Source organism: Silurus aristotelis (assembly GCF_946808225.1).
Source record: "Silurus aristotelis genome assembly, chromosome: 25".
Classification (NCBI taxonomy): Eukaryota; Metazoa; Chordata; class Actinopteri; order Siluriformes; family Siluridae; genus Silurus; species Silurus aristotelis.
Window position 1 is genome coordinate 5,066,507 of NC_139598.1, and position 18,446 is coordinate 5,084,952.

Below are 18,446 nucleotides of genomic sequence, written 5' to 3' on the forward strand. Positions count from 1 at the left end.
CAATATTCTGCTGCAACCATATTCTAGAAGTTTCCCCTCACTGAACACAGAACCCTCGCATTGTCGCTGCACTGGTATATGGCATTCAATGTCGGCCTCTTTGAAAACGAGAAGCTGTAAGTGTATACCGTAAAGGTTTCTCTCTCTCACACACCTGGTGGGACGGTGGGCAGAGTGCCGTTGATAGAAGGCACGGCGTGTGCTGAGGTCTGCACTTTCACTTGAGCCATGCTCTATATCTGGAAAATGAGAGAACAGAAAAGTTCAGTTTGCTCGTAAAAAGGTGCGATGTGGCTGATACAGATGTGGCACGTACAGATGTGTATGCAACGCATGCCCCCATGTGAAGGGTCAAGTCACGTAATGCAGATGAACTTCTTGAAAGCTTTGTCTACAGTCCTCAGAGCAAAGGTTCTCGAACCGTCAGTGCAAAAGGTCACGGCACTCTTTTTCCACTCTTCCGCGCAAAAGATATTAGAATGGCACAAAACACTCAAAGGAAAGAAGAAACCCTTTTGTGCAGCCCCGAGATCATCAATACCCAGAACAAAGGTTCTACAAAACATATTGGGAAAGTTCAAGAATATTTGTGCAAAGCTCTACAGTTCTCAGTGTAAGGATTCAAGCACTTGAAGTGCAAAGAACCATCAAAGTAAATTTTCCAGATTTCTAATCAGGAATCATTGGTGTTAAGACTCTAGAACCCAAGCAACAGATGTTCCTGGGCAAAGTCAGTGCAGAGGTCAATGCACCACAACAAAGGAACCATTTGTGCAAACAAAAGGAATGAGAATCTGCTGGGTGAAGGTTTTAGGTGAACCCCTATTGCAGCCCAAATGAATTAGAATCTGCTGGGTAAAGTTCACAAGCAGTATAAGATGTCCCAAAAAACATACAGATGCAGAAGGGGATTCCCTTAAACCTTATCAGTGCAATAAAAACAGGTATTTAAATTGAATATGAACATGAATACATTACTGCCATTATTTATTATTTTATAGCACAAATATTCGGGACGTACCTTTACTATTCTGAGGTGTACATTTTCTAGAAAAGTTCAAACTCCTGAAACACCTTTTAATGACATATTCAAGGTATGCATAGCAGCTACATGACAAATGTTTGTTCACATGTAAAACAAAACATAATACATAAATGAGTTTTTGACCACTCTGGTTTACCGATAAAAAACAAGAGACACAGTTTCGGGACAGGGAAGACCATGTACTGAAGGTAAGCGAGCAAGGCTGGGACCCTCTCTCCGATTTCGACGCAGAGGTGAAAACCCTGAGCGTCTGCAGCACTGAGGGAAAGACGTACAGGCGTCTCTGGTGTAACTCAGACGTGGCGATCGATACCGCTGCTGTTTTTCAGACACCCAGACTTCCCCAGCTGAGATTGCTGACTTTAACTGGATTTACAGCAACACAAGACTTTAATGCTGTTTACCTCGTTCTCAACTTGACCTGTCTTAAAGCTGCTCAGCAGAGTTGGACGACAATCAAAATCCAGGTTTTGGTCCCTATGCCTTCCTGTAGTCTAAACTACAGCTGGTTGTATTGCTTTGAATACAATTATTCTCATTTTCTCTCCAGAATTAGCATATTAATTTTAACCTAATTTGCAGCACAATCGGCTTCAACTTACAAACAAAATCACGCAAATAAGGCCACGGGTGTTTTGGCGAGTTCGAGTCAGGAGTTTCTTCCATCATTTGTTCTGTTTGAAATGTGCTTGTTGTTGAACTGATGCTGAAGATCTCTTCTTTTCTATGACCGAAGTTAATATTTACTCGTCTGCTAGCTGTATGACTGAAGGAACAAAAATCCTGAGGCATATTAAGCCTCCAGCTAAACATGCGTTACATATCTAACTCACATATATGAAGTGGTATCATAAAGTTACGAGACTAATGGTACAAACGTGCAATTCTGTCCATGTGTGCGAGCTCATCATGGACAGCAAGTTAAAACAAAGAGCAAATGTGAAATTCTGGGCAACTGGGCAAATCTGCGAAAGACGTTTGATGCTACAATGAGTCTTTGGAGGTGTTTTGAGTAGCACGCTCGCTTCAAGAGCGGAAGAACATCACTGGAAGTTGAGGAAAGCCTTCAATGAGCTCAACCCACAAAAATCTCGAAATCATTCAGCAACTTGTGCATGATGATCTTTGGAGAACATTCTACATGTTTTCACTTCTGCACCCATCCTACTTACTGGATTTGGCTCCTACAGACTTCACTCTCTTAGCGAATATGAAGCTTAAATTTCGTAGAAGGAATTGCAGAAGGAAGAACGCTTCTATGACATACTCCAGAAGTGGCAGGAACACTGGGAACGCCGTATTGCTGTGCAAGGGGACTATTTAACTGTGGAAACCGCTCACGTGCTGCCCTAATCTACACGCATTCACCTTAAGACAGCTCACGGGCTGCCCTAATCGACACGCATTCACCTTCACACCGCTCACGTGAGGTCATAATCGACACGCATTCACCTTCACCTTCACACCACTCACGTGAGGTCATAATCGACACATATTTGCATACATAATCAAGACACCCTCATACGATTTCATCCGATCCCAAAACACGTAGATTCCACGTGTATTCAAGAACTCAGATTGCTTGCCGGAACGCACCAAATCTGGATTCCCCTGAATCCAGATTTTCTAAATCCTGGTTCCTGGGTTCTACTACTTTCAGACGTATAGATCACTTTATCTTAAGTTTGTAATCTAGCGTACCAGTGTTGATTTATTCATTGATAGAGCCTCAAAGCACTTCTGTATGTCGCTCTGGACAAGGGGCCTCTGCTTAATGCCACAAATCTAAATGGAAAACCGCTCTCACGTAGAAGACTGCTGAATTAAAAACAACAACAACAAACAAGAAAACAACATCAGCCCGGGTTCCCTGGTGACATCATGACAGCACAAGCTCAGACTTCGTTTAAGGAGAACTCGTATCTAAAATCACATATGGAAGTAAGACCAGGAGTTATCAGTAGATCAAAAGTATCCAGACATGCACATTGTGTTTGAGGGTGAAAGTCCCCTTTAAGCAGATTTGTGATTGATCTATGGGACTTGCTGAGTATCCATACATCATAACACTTGCAAAACAGTGAGGCAGGGAATCCCACCAGCTTGCAAATGATCATAAATTATCATTGATTTATAATAAATGACAATAAAATGATCAATCATGGTGCACTGATGAGATGTTTGGGTTCAGCTCTGGATTTCTACTGTCTGGGTGGCCAGAATATTAGGAACAGTTTGTATTAATGGACCTCTGTTTTCCAGTCCGGGTTTCTGTCCACGCAGACAGTTTCAAAATCCTTACCAGGTTGACATATCGGGGGGGAAAATACGCTCGAAAGCATTTTATTTCTTTTATTTTCGCTTTAATTCAACCCCCGGTTGCACGGTTAGCTGCTAGCCCTGGGTTTATCCATCATGGCTGAATCTCCCAACTCCCCCTTTGGCGCATCCAACCCAAACCTCTCCATCGCATCCCTGAGCAGCTTTAACAGCCCGACATACACCTCGAACAAGCACAAACACACCGAACTCGGCTCACAGCCCAGCGCGAAACCCTTCCACCCCACACACTTCGCCTTGCAATGCGGGATTGTTTTACCTCTGTCCGTGGCCAGACCTCCAACATTGGCAAACACTAAAGAGAACTAATGACACTGGACCCAACCACTACGCGGATGAGCTCCGGATTTTTTGAACATTATCGACCCTTTATAAACCGCGTTTGTGCGATACGAGAAACGAGATATTCACCTAAATGTGGTTCATAATGCTGATAATGTATTGAAAAAAATTAAGCATAACCGAGATGGGATTTAAATTTCGCGCAATAAAATATAAACGCCCCCGCTTGAGCAAGCATTGGTACAGTCCGACTTCCTGCTGCAGCTCAAGAGCTTTTCCAAACTCTTCAGATACATGGCATGCATGTAAAATAAATATCTTCTCAACTCGTTTATGAAATAAAAAAACAAATTATTTAACCAAATAAATGCTAAAAAAAAATTCAATAAATCAGTTAAATCGTTTTATTTAAGTGTGGGTTAATTGAATGTAAAATGCATTCAAAAGAACGTTATTCGTGTTAGTTTATTACTCACACATGTCAGTCACACTGTAATAAATAAATACATATACAAGTAATTCAAAATAAATATCATGAAATATATTTTTTACACAAAATACCAATCAAACATTTGGGCTTCTTTATTTTTTATTTATTTATTAAAATTATATGTATTATTTTAATACAAAGACATCCAAACTATGAAAGAACACATGGAAACAATAACATATTAAATAAACTGGAATATATTTTATTATTTCGATTTTTTGACAGCTTTGACCCTTTTGGCATTCTCCAAGCGTGTCAGCTTCATGAGGTAGTCACGAAAAGTTTTCCAACAATCTTGTGGAGTTCCTAGTGATGCTGAGTGCTTGTTGGCTGCTTTTCCTTCACTCTCTGTTCCAACTTATTCCAAACCATCTCATCTGGATTTAGGTCAGGTGATTGTGGAGGAGAGGTCATCTGATGCAGCACTCCATCACTCTTCTTCTTGAACAAAAAACCTCTCACATGACCTAGAGGTGTGTTTAAGGGGTTATTGTCCTGTTGGAAGACTGATAGTCCAAAAGCACATCAGGAAATGTCACAAATTAACTCTTGAGAAGGCATGCATGTGAATTTATAACCATTTTAGGTGACTACCTCGTGAATCTGATGTGTTTGCCAAGCTTATCAAATAAATTTAAAATATAAAACATATTCTGGGTTGCTTAAAACCTTTTTTTGTTCATATGTGTGTTTTTTCATATTTTGGGTGTCTTCAGTATTTAAAAAAAAAAAAAAACCACTTTCATTATATATTCGTAGACACACTATCTGTCAAGTCAAGTTTATTTCTATAGCGCTTTTCACAACGGACATTGTCTCAAAGCAGCTTTACAGAAGGTGGCTATCTGTTCACAAAACTTTGGCTCCATAGCATTTGTATTGGGAAAAAACCTCTTTTCCTAGTCTTCACCTGACGAGTTTCCGGATCAGATTTACAATCCTGACTTATAGAATTCAATATAAATTGCAAATGTAGGGCATCCATTCAGTTCTGAAATGCTTTTCTGCTCACCGTGGTTGAAAAGAGTGTCTGTATGGATGCAACAAAATAGAGTTCGTCAACAGCATTCCTAAAAAATTGTTATTTGGTTCGGATTCAGATGATGTTGACCTTCAGCCGAGAGAGAATAAGTTGGTCTGGTTTACAGAGTAGGATGGATGGGAAACTCTTGTGAGCCTCTGTGAGCTCATGTATTTGTTGTTAGATTTTGAGTATTTACATGACTGACCATTGGCTATTTCGAAAAATAAAAATAAATATTTAAAAGATTTGGAAAACCAGGTCTTATTCACAACCAAGAGGTACAAGTAGCTGTCATTAAAATATGTTTTTTTCACAATCCCAGTATTGCATACAGTCAGCATTAGAGACAGCATTGGCAATGATGTGAAACAAAAAAAAAAAAACCTTAGACGATATAGTAAATAGATTGTTAAGGTTCTTACTGGATGATACAGAGGATTCCAAGTCTTTGTAAGAATCTGGAAAATGTTCAACACTATATGGACAAACTATAAGGAGGCCTGAACATATCTGCCACATGTGGTTCTTTCTCGAACTGTTACCACAAAATGCCTCATTTTAAAGACCCATATCTGTTCCAGCATGACGATGCATCTGTGCACAAAGACTGATTTATGAAGATATGGTTTACATTGGTTGGGTTAGAGTGGAAGATCTTGATTGGCCTGCTCTAGATCATTGACCTTCACCCTGTTGAACACCTTTGGGATGAATTGAAATGCTGAGTGCACAACAGGCCTCCTCACATCACCTACATCATTACCTGACTTTACTAATACCATTGTAGCTGAATCAGCAAAATCTTCACAAGCACACTCCAAAATAGGGCAAATAGGAACTAAATGTGGAACAATCACATGAATCTTATGATCAAAAATGTTATGATTGACGAACTTTTGTCCATATAGTGCATATCTAAATATAGCGGTTAAATACTAGGCATAAAATATCCAGTCAGATTGTTGTATTAAACGTACCTTCCGGAATATTCCCTGAAGTCGACTTATACTATTGGCAGTTTAAGACCAGAATGTTTTCTTTGTTAGGTGAATGTATGTTTAATGTACATGTACAAAAGCAAACCTAATCTCAAGAAAACTCTTTAAGCCTAAGGACCACCAAAAAGTTTTATTAAAATTTGAAATTAGCCGCTAGGTGGCGTTATAACTAATTGAGATGACAAAGCTGCTCGTTTATGGAATTTTTTCATCAAATTGGAAGCTGCATGTGATAAATACTCTGGCTAATTAAGATTCTTTAAATGTATTGTACAATAAATAGTTTTTAATGAGATTTAACATATAATTTTGCAGCAAATGACACTAATTAGCTAGTTTCCGAGTAACTTTATCGACAGTGTCTGCCAACTTTTAGCTATTAAATAATGCTAAAAGATGTCATATGATCAAGATTGTCAATAGCTGACAAGACTAATTTTCTAGACCCGCGCATGCTAATAAACCAAAATAAATAAATAAATAGAATTCCAAGCAAGCTGAGATAATCATTTCAATAATGCTGGTAAATTCCCAAATCCGATTGGTCAGAAGAACTTGTTAATAACAGCAACTCTTTTGCTGTAAATTAAATCACAGCTACATTAAATGTAATCTGACAATTTCTACAGTTTTTTACGATTAATAATTGTTCTGTGTAGGAACCTGTCTGTATAAAAATGTGCTTTCTGAGCATCTCATTCTACATTTACTCTCATTTGCTGTTGTAATAACTTCCACTCTTCTGGGAAGATGTTCCACTAGACTTTGGAGGATAGTAGAGATATTTGTGCTCATTTAGCCAGGTAAAGTCAGCTACTGACTCTATAGCGGGTCACTCGAGATCTTCCACTTCAACACACGTAAAACCGTATCTTCATGGATCTGGCTTTGTGCACAGGGGCATTGTGATGCTGGAACAGGTTTGGAAAAAGGTTAGAAAATGTAATGCTGCCACATCCAAAGCCATTATATACAACTGTGTGCCTCCAACTGTGGTTTTGGGAAAGAACAACGACATAGGGCTGGGAAATGTAAGTGTCCCAATACTTATGTTCATAAAGTGTACTGTATTTATACTAATAAACAGAACAAGGAGACATTTATTTAAGATTTGTGGAAGGAGTCTCCAGTTCCAGTGTTTTGTGAGAGGGGAAAGATTTGTGTGTGACAAAGCAAACAAAAAAATAAGGGAAGAGAATATGTGAAACTTTCATGGAAGGAGACACCAAATACCAGTGCTTTGTAAAAGTCGGAAACTTTTCCACCAAAAGGCAAACTATAACTATGGGTTATAATAAATAAATAAATGTCTAAAGTATTGGAACATCTCCACAGTAAAGAATCTGGGGACATGTTACCGTAATCACCAATTACCGTAATCGACTTTGTCTCAAAGCACCATGTCCTAGATTATTTTCTGGTAACCCCACACCCAGCAAATGTTTTATTCCATACATCCAGTAACCCCTGGAGTCCTAAGCAAATTCCAGAAAAAATCATCTCAATTCAGAGTCTAAATTTGCAACGAACGTCTAAATAATCGTTCTTTACTATATTACATGTTCATTCAGCTAAAGAGTAACACACACAATTTAAATATACATATTAATTCTTTTGTAAAATATTTTCTTCTGAAACAAAAAAAGAAAGAAATCAGTATGTATATATATATATATATATATATATATATATATATATATATATATATATATATATATATATATACACATATACACAATAAAACACAATAGTAGGAAAGCTGATCATCTCTGGGAGGGAATAGGGGGTAGTACCTGAGTCTGAAAAGTGTGACCAGGAGAACAAACACACAGGAGACGCAAAAAAATATACAGAATCGGGATCAAAACAATTTAGACATGTGCCGATAATTCCCAGTTCCCACTACCGCTAGCGTGAACACTTAAAAAATGCAGTGAATTTAGTCTATTTAAGTATTGTAGCTAGCTGCGTGTCATGTGCTAGCCAGCACTTCTTAGTGAGCTATAATCGTAACTACGTGAGGTAATTTTTTTTATATTTTATATTTTTTTGCAAATCAGAACTATCAATAAACAATATATCTTGCTAATGTTTCCTTTATTGTTGTCATTTCTACTATTACATGAAGCTAGCTAAAGTTATTTGCAAATTCGCTTGCTAGCTAGCAATGGTCTGCGCTATAGAATCTCAACTGTTCCTAAACGCTGTTTCGATAAGAACAGGTAACGGTAAATGTATAGTAATATTGCGATCGTGTCGTAGGCTTGGATAAAATGTTAGCTGATCAGGATCGACGCCGGAAATCGAACTGGGGTACGGCTATACGCAAAAACTAGCTAAACTTTACTAAACTAGCAGCCCTTTGGAAACCGTTTACAATTTCGCGCATACAAATAAATAAATACGTTACGGAACCTGTGCTGAGGGTAAATCACAGTCATCAGACTTTTTCTATGGTGGAGGGGGAAATCAAAATACAGGGTGCGTACAGGCATGTGCCGATATTACATTTACAAATCGTAATGTCTGCGTATACTTTTGAATAGCGGTACTGCCCGTTCAGCGGCCACTTTGTTAGAAACACCTGTCTACCTCATTCATGCGCTTGTCACTAAGACAACAGCACAGGGCGTGAACTTAGGCAGCTACAGGTCTTCGCTAAGCGTTTACATCAAACATCAGAATGGAAAAAACGTGCGAGTGCTGTAAATTCGACTGAGGCACGGCTGTCTTTTTAAAAAAATTCTGAAAATGTATTGCTCCTGCGATTTTCCCCACACAACAGGCTCTAGAGTGCACAGAATGGTGTGGAAATACCTTTCAACAATTGGTTGAAAGGTAAATAGAGTTGTGAAAGCGGACAGGAACGATAGAATAACTCAAATCACCACTCTTTACAACTGTGGTAAACAAAAAAGCGTCACAGAAAGTATAACCCTGAGCTGTCCGAGCCAACAAAACTAATAAAAAACAAAACAAAAAAAACAACAAAGAAGACTATGTCAAATTCTAGTGTTGTCCCCCAAGACAGAAATGCCTCAGTGTGCACAGGCTCATCAAATCGTACAGTTGCGGTGTTTTTTTTAAAATTATTATTATTATTATTATTACCCCCCAGCCACCTGTATTTGCAAGATTTTATGTTCCGCATCAACCTGCTGTTTTCCATAACTTGGAGGGTGAGTGGAATTTTTATAGAGTGGAAAAACAACATTTCGTTAAAAAAAAAGAAAGAAAAAACACAAAGGAACATAAATTCAAGTGAAAATAATGGCATCATTAAATAATCTTATGTAATAAATATAAAGTTGCCTCTAATCATTCCTTGAAGTATTCACAGCAATATCATCATGCAATTTTAACCTAAACGATTATCGACACATGCCCAGTTCATCAACTAGAAATAAATTAGTGAGTGAGGTTTCGATCTGAAACTCTTCTGTGCCTTCGTGGAGAATTTCACAGTGCATAATATACAGTGCTTGTCAAAAGTCTGGAAACACCTAGTCTGTGGTTGCTGAAAGCCCCATACATGTTTCTTTTGTTTATATACAACACACTAGGGCAATTTAACAGTATGAAGATTTAGTTTGACCCAACAAATAGATACATGATCAACTGTTTTTCCACTTCGTTTGGATCAAAATAGGAGTTCATTCAGTTTGATTCTTCAAACATTCAGCTGAAATACTTTGTGTTCTTCACTAGTTCGAGATGCCTTTCTGGATTGTTGGTTCCAATTAGGCACAGTCTAGATGGAACTGCATGATGTTGAAAGTGGAATGGTTGCCATGTTGGCTCAGAATCCCTTTCACCTGGAATAAATCTCCAAATTATGGCCTGCTCCAAAACAACCCCAAACCATTAGCTTCCACCTCCATGTTTGACTGTGGGTGTGAAGCAGTCTGCTAACATCATCTCTCCTGTTCTCTGTCTCAAATAAGCTCTTCCGTTAGAGACAAAAGTGTCAGATTTGGACTCATCTGTCCCACAAAACTTTCTTCCAGCCATTCACTGTCTAATTCAATTTTGTTTTTTTCAAAGTTTGTTGCATATAAACAAAAGGAGCATGCGTGTGTCTCGAAAACCATTAAAGATTCTGTCTTTCTCTACTTTTGACAGGCTCTGTAAACGTCAAACTGAAGCGGATGCACCAAAAAGCAACAATAATGCAATGACGTTTCAAGATGAACCAAGCGATTTAGGCTCATTATTGCACAAAAAGAAATGGAAAATAATATTAAATCTCATTATCGTATTGAATCAAGTAGAAAAGAAAAAAAAAAAAAGACAATGTCTCAAATTGCATACTGTGCACTTGACCGTCCAAAACATCTTCAATTCAAAGACAGGCTGTGTTTCAAAAAAATCTTAGGATACATGATACACTAAATTAAATGTTCTTTAATGCATTTCTGATCAACTATAAAGCCGACTCGGCCCTGTAACAGGAGCGACGACGGTCCTTTAATATGCGACGCTTACGCTCAAAGGGGTTAGTGCACTGCACCTGCATGCGATTTGAGACAAAGCCAAAAATCCAAACATTCGCAAAATATCAGAATAGAGACTCGTTGCTAAAATCTGGCATCCTTCTGGAGTCGATCCTGATCGAGGGGTATTTGATTCTTGACGTCTTCGCTTAAGCTGAAGCCAGTTTGTAATTAGCGTAATGCTGGTCCTTGAGGAAAAGTTTGCGCCCTTCGTTTTCAGTCCGAGGCTGGAGTTCAAAAGTTTTAAAAAAGTGCTAATGTACGTCAGCAGGAACTTCTTTCTAAACGTCTTTGCCAAGTTCAGCATCAACATGTATCATCTGTAAAACAGAGCATAGTCACACTTTAACTGCTCGCTCCCAGGGCCGAGCATGTGCATGTATACTATATCATAGGTTTTTGTTCTATTCACTCGTTGTTCATTCAAATCGTATCGCATTCATATCTGCTTCATATGTATATGTACAAGTATTTTACTACCGTAATTACCGGACTATAAAGCGCACCCTTGTATAAGCCGCACCCACTTAATTTTTTATTTTTTTTTTATTTTAAACATAAATAAGCCGCACCTTGTGTATAAGCTGCAGGTCTACACTGAAACTAATGAACTTTACACAGGCTTTACTGAAAGACAGTGTCTGTTACACGGTGTAACGGGTGAAATATGTTGTGGCTCCTTTAAGAGCAGAGCGCCATTTTGGGAACAGCACATCACTGCATTCTCCCGGTATTACTGCGTGTGTTTGCGTGTGAGACTGAGGATTACGTGCTCATTGTTTTTTGATGCTCATTTATAAGTTTCTTTGACTAACCTGTAACGCTGTTGCCAAGAAAAATTAAAAAGCACGAGTTTTGAAAACCTGTCTGTGCTTATATGATTTCATTTGCAACTGGAGTTAGCGAGCTCTCCCTTCACCCAGACTCAACGCGCTACAGCGGCTTGTATCTAAACAGTAGCCGACCAAGAAAGTCATTGTTCACTGTCTTCCTCCTTCCTTTCACAACTACTATACTTCTCTCGGGAGTTTATCTTTTGGCATTGTCGTGCATTTAAAAATCAACACCGGTGGAAGTTTTTCTCCTGATGCCGTGCAGCTCAGAACACAGGTGAAGTGTGTTTTTTCGTTTCCATTCGGAAATTTCATTGGTCTAATGTTATGGGGTTCAGTTTTTTGGCTTGAAGTTTGTGAAACCGGAAAAAACCCAGGAAAAATCCATAAATACGCCGCTTCGTTGTTTAAGCCGCGGGGTTCAAAACGTGGGAAAAAAGTAGCGGCTTATAGTCCGAAAAATACGGTAATTGTTCACAGGCAACGCAGTCATTTACAACAATGATTAAACTGACCAGAACTACATATGAGCGATTGTCAATTTTAACACACACGTTGCAGCCAATCAGAATCAAGTATTCAGACAAGGCCATGACATAATGCATTCTATACACCATGTTGAATTCCTGAATCTAATTGGTCAGATGATATCGAATTCTTTTATAATATAACCAAACCCCATACATTACCATCTTAAACATTCTCTTACAGGTAATGCTTATTTAGCATTTTGGAATGAGTCTCCAAAGTCAGTGCTTGTATAAGTAAACTGGAGAGTCATCAGGATTGGTAATGATACGTATAGCTTTCCATTCTCAATAAATAACAAGCTGTGGTACAGAAATGTGGTATAAAAATTTTAAAAAACACTCAATTATAGGAAAAATAAAATGAAAAAAGTGAACATACCTGCATTATTGTTTATTTTTGTATAACCTCAGATCCTACTGGGTTTTATCTGCTTATTATGTAACTAATTATCACCTTGGGCCTAATCAGTATGCACAGAAACAGAGGTTCTGATGTTGATGTTCTGCAAAATGATCTCACCGTGATACCACCATTTAGTCTTCTTTGGGTTTTTGTTACACGTCCGTACATAAAACGAGTTATCCGGAGGCCGTCTCTGAAACAGATGAACGTGAGAAAGACGTCAAATCGACTTTAAAGGAGCGGTGAAGGGATTACTGGACTAGAGGAAATCTGAAATAGGAACCTCATGTGAATCGTCGCATATAAAGGTTTCTTTAAGGCAGAGACGTATAAACTTTTTCCTATGAACCGGCATAAACCAAACCCGATTACGGACAAAATATGGGCGGAAACATTATATTTTAATTAAAGTTGCAATAGTACCCCTTGGATGCTTTTAGAATATTTTTTAAATATTTATAAATAAACAAATAGAAAACATTACTCTGTAATAACTAATTCAAAGTTGTTGTACAATTGAGTTTAGTGAACAAGAGTTCAATAACTTTTCAATGTCCTTTAATGAAAGACATGAAGATGGTCCTTATATTTCCCCCCCAAATTTTTTTTTTGACATTTATTTTTATTTTTTTTTAATCCTCATTTCAGGTTAAATCAAAGGTAAAAGATTACAGGCCAAATTTGCTCCCAGGCCCTCTAAGGTATCCATGGGCTTTGTTTGCTTCTGGAAGTTTCAGGATCATATCTAGAGCGATGTACATTAAACAAATTCCTAATTCCGACTTATTTACTTAGTTCAGAGTTTTTTTCTTGCAATTCCGTGTTTATTTTACGCCATTCTGACATCCCCCCCTCGCACTTCTGACTTTATTTCTCGTAAACATCCAACATTTCTGGTGCATCCACCGGTAATCATGGTGTCTCCTCCAGAGCTGATTGTTAGACAGAGTTCTCTCCAGGGATCGGATGCTTAGATTGTTACCGTGCGATTTTATTGATTGTAGCCCATTTAATTTTTGCTTTCTGGCACTACAGAGGGGGTGACGCTTCCAGATTGGGAGAGAAAAAAAAAAGGCGGAATTTGCAAGAAATGAAGTCGGAAATGCGAGAAATAAAATCTTGGAATTGCGAGGAAAAAAAGTCGGAATCCCCTCTATTTTTCATTTGTGTTTTGCCTGTCGGAATTTAGTGTTTTGCGCTCCAGAATTTAGTGGGTGGAGCATCGGTAATAATGGTCTGCGGGGAAACAGTGCTCTGTGTGTAGTTAAACAGACTAAACAATTTGCCTCGATGATTTTTTTGTAATCGAATTACTCCAGTTAATCAAGGAATCGGTTCAGCCCTAAAACGTACCTTCTCCTTGCAGCTGGACAGCATGCTGATGATGCTGAGACACACAGACTGGACAGACAGTGCTGGTGACCAGTCCTCTGTTAAAATGGACAGGCAGATGTGGCCGTTGCTATAAATATGAGGATGGACAGGAATGTTCTCTCCTGTAAACATTACCTGTACACACACACACACACACACACACACACACACACACACACACACACACACACACACACGCAAGGTTAAAAGAAAAGCAATGCTGATGTGGAATGTGAAAAGGAGGCTACACCTCTTTCCTGGGCCAGGAGGGGGAACTTTCACCTAGACTTCTTATAAAACTTCTCGGTAGAGGGCACGCCCTTTATGATCAAGATGCACACAGGCCACACCCAATCAGTGTGACCACTAGGAAAAGGCCACACATTTTACATAAGGACGAAACATCTAGATAGGCTACATCCCTTTTACTGACCAGTGAAGGAGGTGTGGCCTAGGGTTACAAGGTATAACGCCTAGTTATACCTTGTAACCCTAGGCCACACCGCCTTCACTGGCACTGGTAGAGGCCACACCCCTTACAGGGAGATTAACAATAAAGGAGTTATTCAGTAGAATAAGTCTCTCCTTTACTGACACTGCTAGAAAGAAGCCACACCCCCTTATATCAGGATTAACAAGTGCATAGGCCACATCTCCATCAAGACTTCTAGGAAGAGGCCCCATGTTAGAACCCTAGTCCACACCTCCATCGCTGACACTGCTAAAAAGAAGCCACACCCCCTTACACTGGGATTAACAAGTGCATAAGCCACACCTCCTTCACTGACTGCTAGAGAAAGGCCACACCCTTTACATCAGGATTAACAAGTGCACAGGCCACATCTCCATCCCCAAGACCACTAGGAAGAGGCCACACCTTCAGTATAGGGACTAACAAATACATAGGCCACACCCTTTTTCACTGAGACTACAAGAGACAGGCCACACCCCCTTATATTTAACAAGCGCATAGACCACACATCCAAAACCACCCACACTTTTTACAAATAGAACTAATAAGTAAAAAGGCCACACCTCCTTCACAGACGCTGCGAGGATGAGGCCACAACCCTTTCATTTGTCACTGACAAACACGTAAATAAATCGATGTAAATGCAAACGCGCCACTGAACAAACCTGAGGCGAGTCGAACGGATATCGACTACTGAATTTAAATAGCAGCTGGAATTTTTCTCCTTCATACAGCGTGCCAGAGGCTCCTTCCATATCAATAACCCACCTAAAAAACCAAAAAGAATAAAGTTAATGCATTACAATTCAGTAACACGGAAGTCATCACAGAAATATAAATGATATAAAATTGTCACTTTACGTGAAAGACACATTATTAGTCACTCAACAGTGTTAAGAGGATTGAATTTCATTGTCAATTTGCAATCTACCAAATGCAAATATCAGGTCTGGGTTCAATCTGGGACACACACACTTACTGTGTTATAGTATTCTCCACGCTTTTCTCATTCAGAGTCATTCCAGGAGGAGGATCGCTCTGCAAAGCCAACAGCTCTTTCTGAAGTCGTTTCTGCTCACGAGTGGGCAGGAATACAAAAATCAAGACGTTAGATAGTACATCAAAACTGAAGAACAATCCCACGAATGTTAATATTCATTTCAAAATGATTTAGACTTCTTTTACACCTTTATTTAAAAGACTAGCTGAAAGTACCCGTGCGTCGCTACGGAAGGCAGAACGCTAAGCAATATGGCAATAAGCAGTAAGCACTACGCAGGACTGGATGATCAGAGATCAGAACGTAACATCCACAATTAACGTACTACCCCTTTGTAGTACCGATACAGGGCAAACAACTTTGAAAATAATTTTTATCGTGCATCTAACATCTAATAAGAAACAATGTACTAAGTTTCATTAGGCTCCGTAATGTTATTTCGAAGAATTTACAAAGCTTGAGAAATCATGTTTTTCGCGAGTTAGCCATGATCCAGGGCGAATTTTTCTAAACCCTTTCATAGTGAGCACGTAAGACCCAAGAGGAAGGTATGTTCCAAATTTCATTGCAATCCGTTCAGTGGTTTTTGAGATTTCGTGATGAGTGAGTGAGTCAGTCAGTGGTATTTGAGCTTTATATATATAGATTAAAGATTAAAAAAGATTAAAGATTAAGATTATTTAAAATTTCTGAACTGACGTTGTGGACTGTCCTGCACTTTATACGCCTGTCCAGCTCATAACAAAGATGCTGGTTGTGACCATCAGCCTGAAGGTGTTGCCATGGTCATCAGCCTGAAGGTGTTCCGATCGCTGTTCATCATTTTTCCCGACATCCAATCACTGATCACTAATGTTCCTAGTCTCCAATCACTGATCAGCGTTGTCCCTAACAGCCAATCACTGATCAGCGTTGTCCCTAACAACCAATCACTGATCACCGTTGTCCCTAACAACCAGTCACTGATCACCGTTGTCCCTAACAACCAATCACTGATCACCGTTGTCCCTAACAACCAATCACTGATCACCGTTGTCCCTAACAACCAATCACTGATCACCGTTGTCCCTAACAACCAACACTGATCACTATTGTCCCTAACAACCAATCACTGATCACTATTGTCCCTAACAACCAATCACTGATCACCATTGTTCCCAACATCCCATCACTGACCACTGATGGTGCTAGTCTCCAATCAATGATCACCATTGTCCCTAACAGCCAATCACTGATCACCATTGTCCCAAACAACCAATCACTAATCACCGTTGTCCCTAACAACCAAATCACTGATCACCGTTGTCCCTAACAACCAATCACTCATCCCCGTTGTCCCGAACATCCGATCACTGATTACAAAAGAAAGGAAGAGAGTACAGAACGAGAGAGAGAGAGAGAGAGAGAGAGAGAGAGAGAGAGAGAGAGAGAGTAAAGAAAAGAGGGAGAACTAGAGACAGAAAGAGAGAGAAGAAAGAAGAGAGAGAGAATAGAGTGAGTCTGGTAAAGGACAGGACAATCTTCCTCTGAAATATTCTGATACGCAAATGTCATGACAATAAATATGCAAATTAGCGCGTGACATCACATGTGGGACTCTTAGCGGGGTCTGGGCATGTACTAGACACTTTCCCCTGAAATATTGTCCCAGTCCGTGTCCCTTCCACCATGTTTACCCCAAACTCTGCAGTCCTCAGCACTTCTACAGCGTCTCTGCAGCTACACACACTACCCTGAGCTTTAAAGTTAGAGCGAAATGTTTTAGGAGTAATTATTAGTGCTAAACGAAGGGTGCTTTAAACGAAGCGTCTTTATTTCCTTTATTTCCAAACCCTGACTCCCGTTTCCCCAAAGCCTTCACACACTTCCAAGGAAATAAAGACGCTAAGCCGTAGAGGCTATGAGACTGCGGCCGTATTCCAAATCCCTCCTCTAGTCCCTATACTTGTCCACTAGGTAGTGTACAAACCCAACAGCTGTGCGCACTACCTCTAGTGCACCATGCGCTATAATAACACACACCCCACAAGTAAGCTAATGCAACCCGGTTAGCTCACAAATGTTCATGCTAACCTTCCTGAAACGTCCATAAAACCCATTTGACAAATTTTTTCATTTAGTTATTTTAAACATTAACATTTTCGTTATATTTCAGCTAACCTTCTAAACGACAAGGTCGTTTTCTTCCAGCCAGTTTAGCAAAAAGCATCATTTATCTAAGCGTGCTAAGCTATAGCTAACCAGTCTTAGATATAGCTAGGAGGATGTCTATCCACAAGCTATTTAAGTACAGCTGGTGCAAACTCGACTTATTGTTAAATAAAATACGAAATAAATACAATATGGGTCTCGTCTAATTAATGCACAGACGTTAAATGGTTGTTGAGAATAAATAAACAGCAAGCAATGTGAAATGATAGAAGGTAACTGATGACACCTTTACCTGCATGGACGCCATGCTGGAAGCCCCTGCATCAGCAACAGCCACAGCCAACACACACACACACACACTGACACTGGATCCTTGAGTTATTGCAGCACACACTTTGCTCTGTCCCTGAACTCTCAACAGTTCATAACCATCACAAAACCTTTACACTGCGTCATGACATGATTGACTGAGGGATCAGACCCATATCCAATTTTGACTTCAAATTAATATTTTGTCTATTTCTTTTTTTCTGATCTGCACGATTTATCCGGATTTATCTGGATTAAGTTCTGTTTAATCAGAGACCACTCTATGCAGTTACGCATGGTTCCCTATGAACAGTCTAAAGATCCATGATTTACTCAGCAACTCAAGGAAGATGGATTTGGACTGTAATTAATATCAATGGCTCATGACTGCAGTTTGCATGAACAGTTCTGTATATAAACGTCTATCATTCAACAGAACACCTTAACAACCATAATACTATAATAAATGGACAATTCAATGCACCCAGTTCCTTTTATAAACCTGGTTACTCTCAAGGTTTCTTCCTTCTGCCATCTCAGGGAGTTTTACCTTGTCTCATCACTGGCACAGGGAAAAATTATAGGGAACAAATGTCTAGGCACTAAACTAATAGGGATGATAGTTTAGAGGTTAATGCATTAGACTTTTGGACCATTTTCGGGCCCCTGAGCAAGGATTTTGCCCCCACAGCTGCTCAGGTG

General features: G+C 39.3%; 2 protein-coding genes and 1 long non-coding RNA gene across 7 annotated transcripts in view; 1 reads left to right on the forward strand and 2 right to left on the reverse strand.

Moving 5' to 3' along the window:
* stau2 (staufen double-stranded RNA binding protein 2) overlaps positions 1-3,733 on the reverse strand; it is a 93,619-nt gene extending 89,886 nt beyond the window's left edge. For 2 of the 4 annotated variants that reach the window (XM_083530288.1, XM_083530286.1), the window contains exons 1-2: positions 3,645-3,733; positions 155-239 (exon numbers count right to left, since the gene is read on the reverse strand). In XM_083530288.1, coding sequence (XP_083386414.1) covers positions 155-230 — 76 coding nt within the window. In that variant the 5' untranslated portion in view covers positions 231-239; positions 3,645-3,733. Of the gene's footprint in view, positions 1-154; positions 240-316; positions 1,406-3,644 lie in introns of those variants that run through there. The other 2 variants (XM_083530289.1, XM_083530287.1) reach the window with 2 other exon arrangements.
* LOC310720029 lies at positions 1,761-2,896 on the forward strand. Its single transcript, XR_014531636.1, has 2 exons — positions 1,761-2,475; positions 2,524-2,896. It is a non-coding gene; the product is annotated as an uncharacterized lncRNA (long non-coding RNA).
* A 3,964-nt stretch (positions 3,734-7,697) lies between the features above and the next one.
* On the reverse strand, positions 7,698-17,848 carry ube2wb (ubiquitin conjugating enzyme E2 Wb). 2 transcript variants are annotated; one of them, XR_014531632.1, is made up of 6 exons: positions 17,728-17,795; positions 15,264-15,355; positions 14,950-15,052; positions 13,792-13,947; positions 11,971-12,631; positions 7,698-11,148 (listed from the first exon to the last, which is right to left on the reverse strand). XR_014531632.1 is itself a non-coding variant. In XM_083530323.1 (6 exons), the coding sequence occupies exons 1-6, from the start codon at positions 17,740-17,742 to the stop codon at positions 10,979-10,981; spliced, it is 456 nt and encodes a 151-aa protein (XP_083386449.1). In that variant the 5' UTR covers positions 17,743-17,848; the 3' UTR covers positions 7,698-10,978. The 2 variants fall into 2 exon arrangements, 1 of the variants encoding a protein (XP_083386449.1); XM_083530323.1 differs by having other exon boundaries at positions 7,698-10,992; positions 12,556-12,631; positions 17,728-17,848.
* Positions 17,849-18,446: the final 598 nt, after the last annotated feature.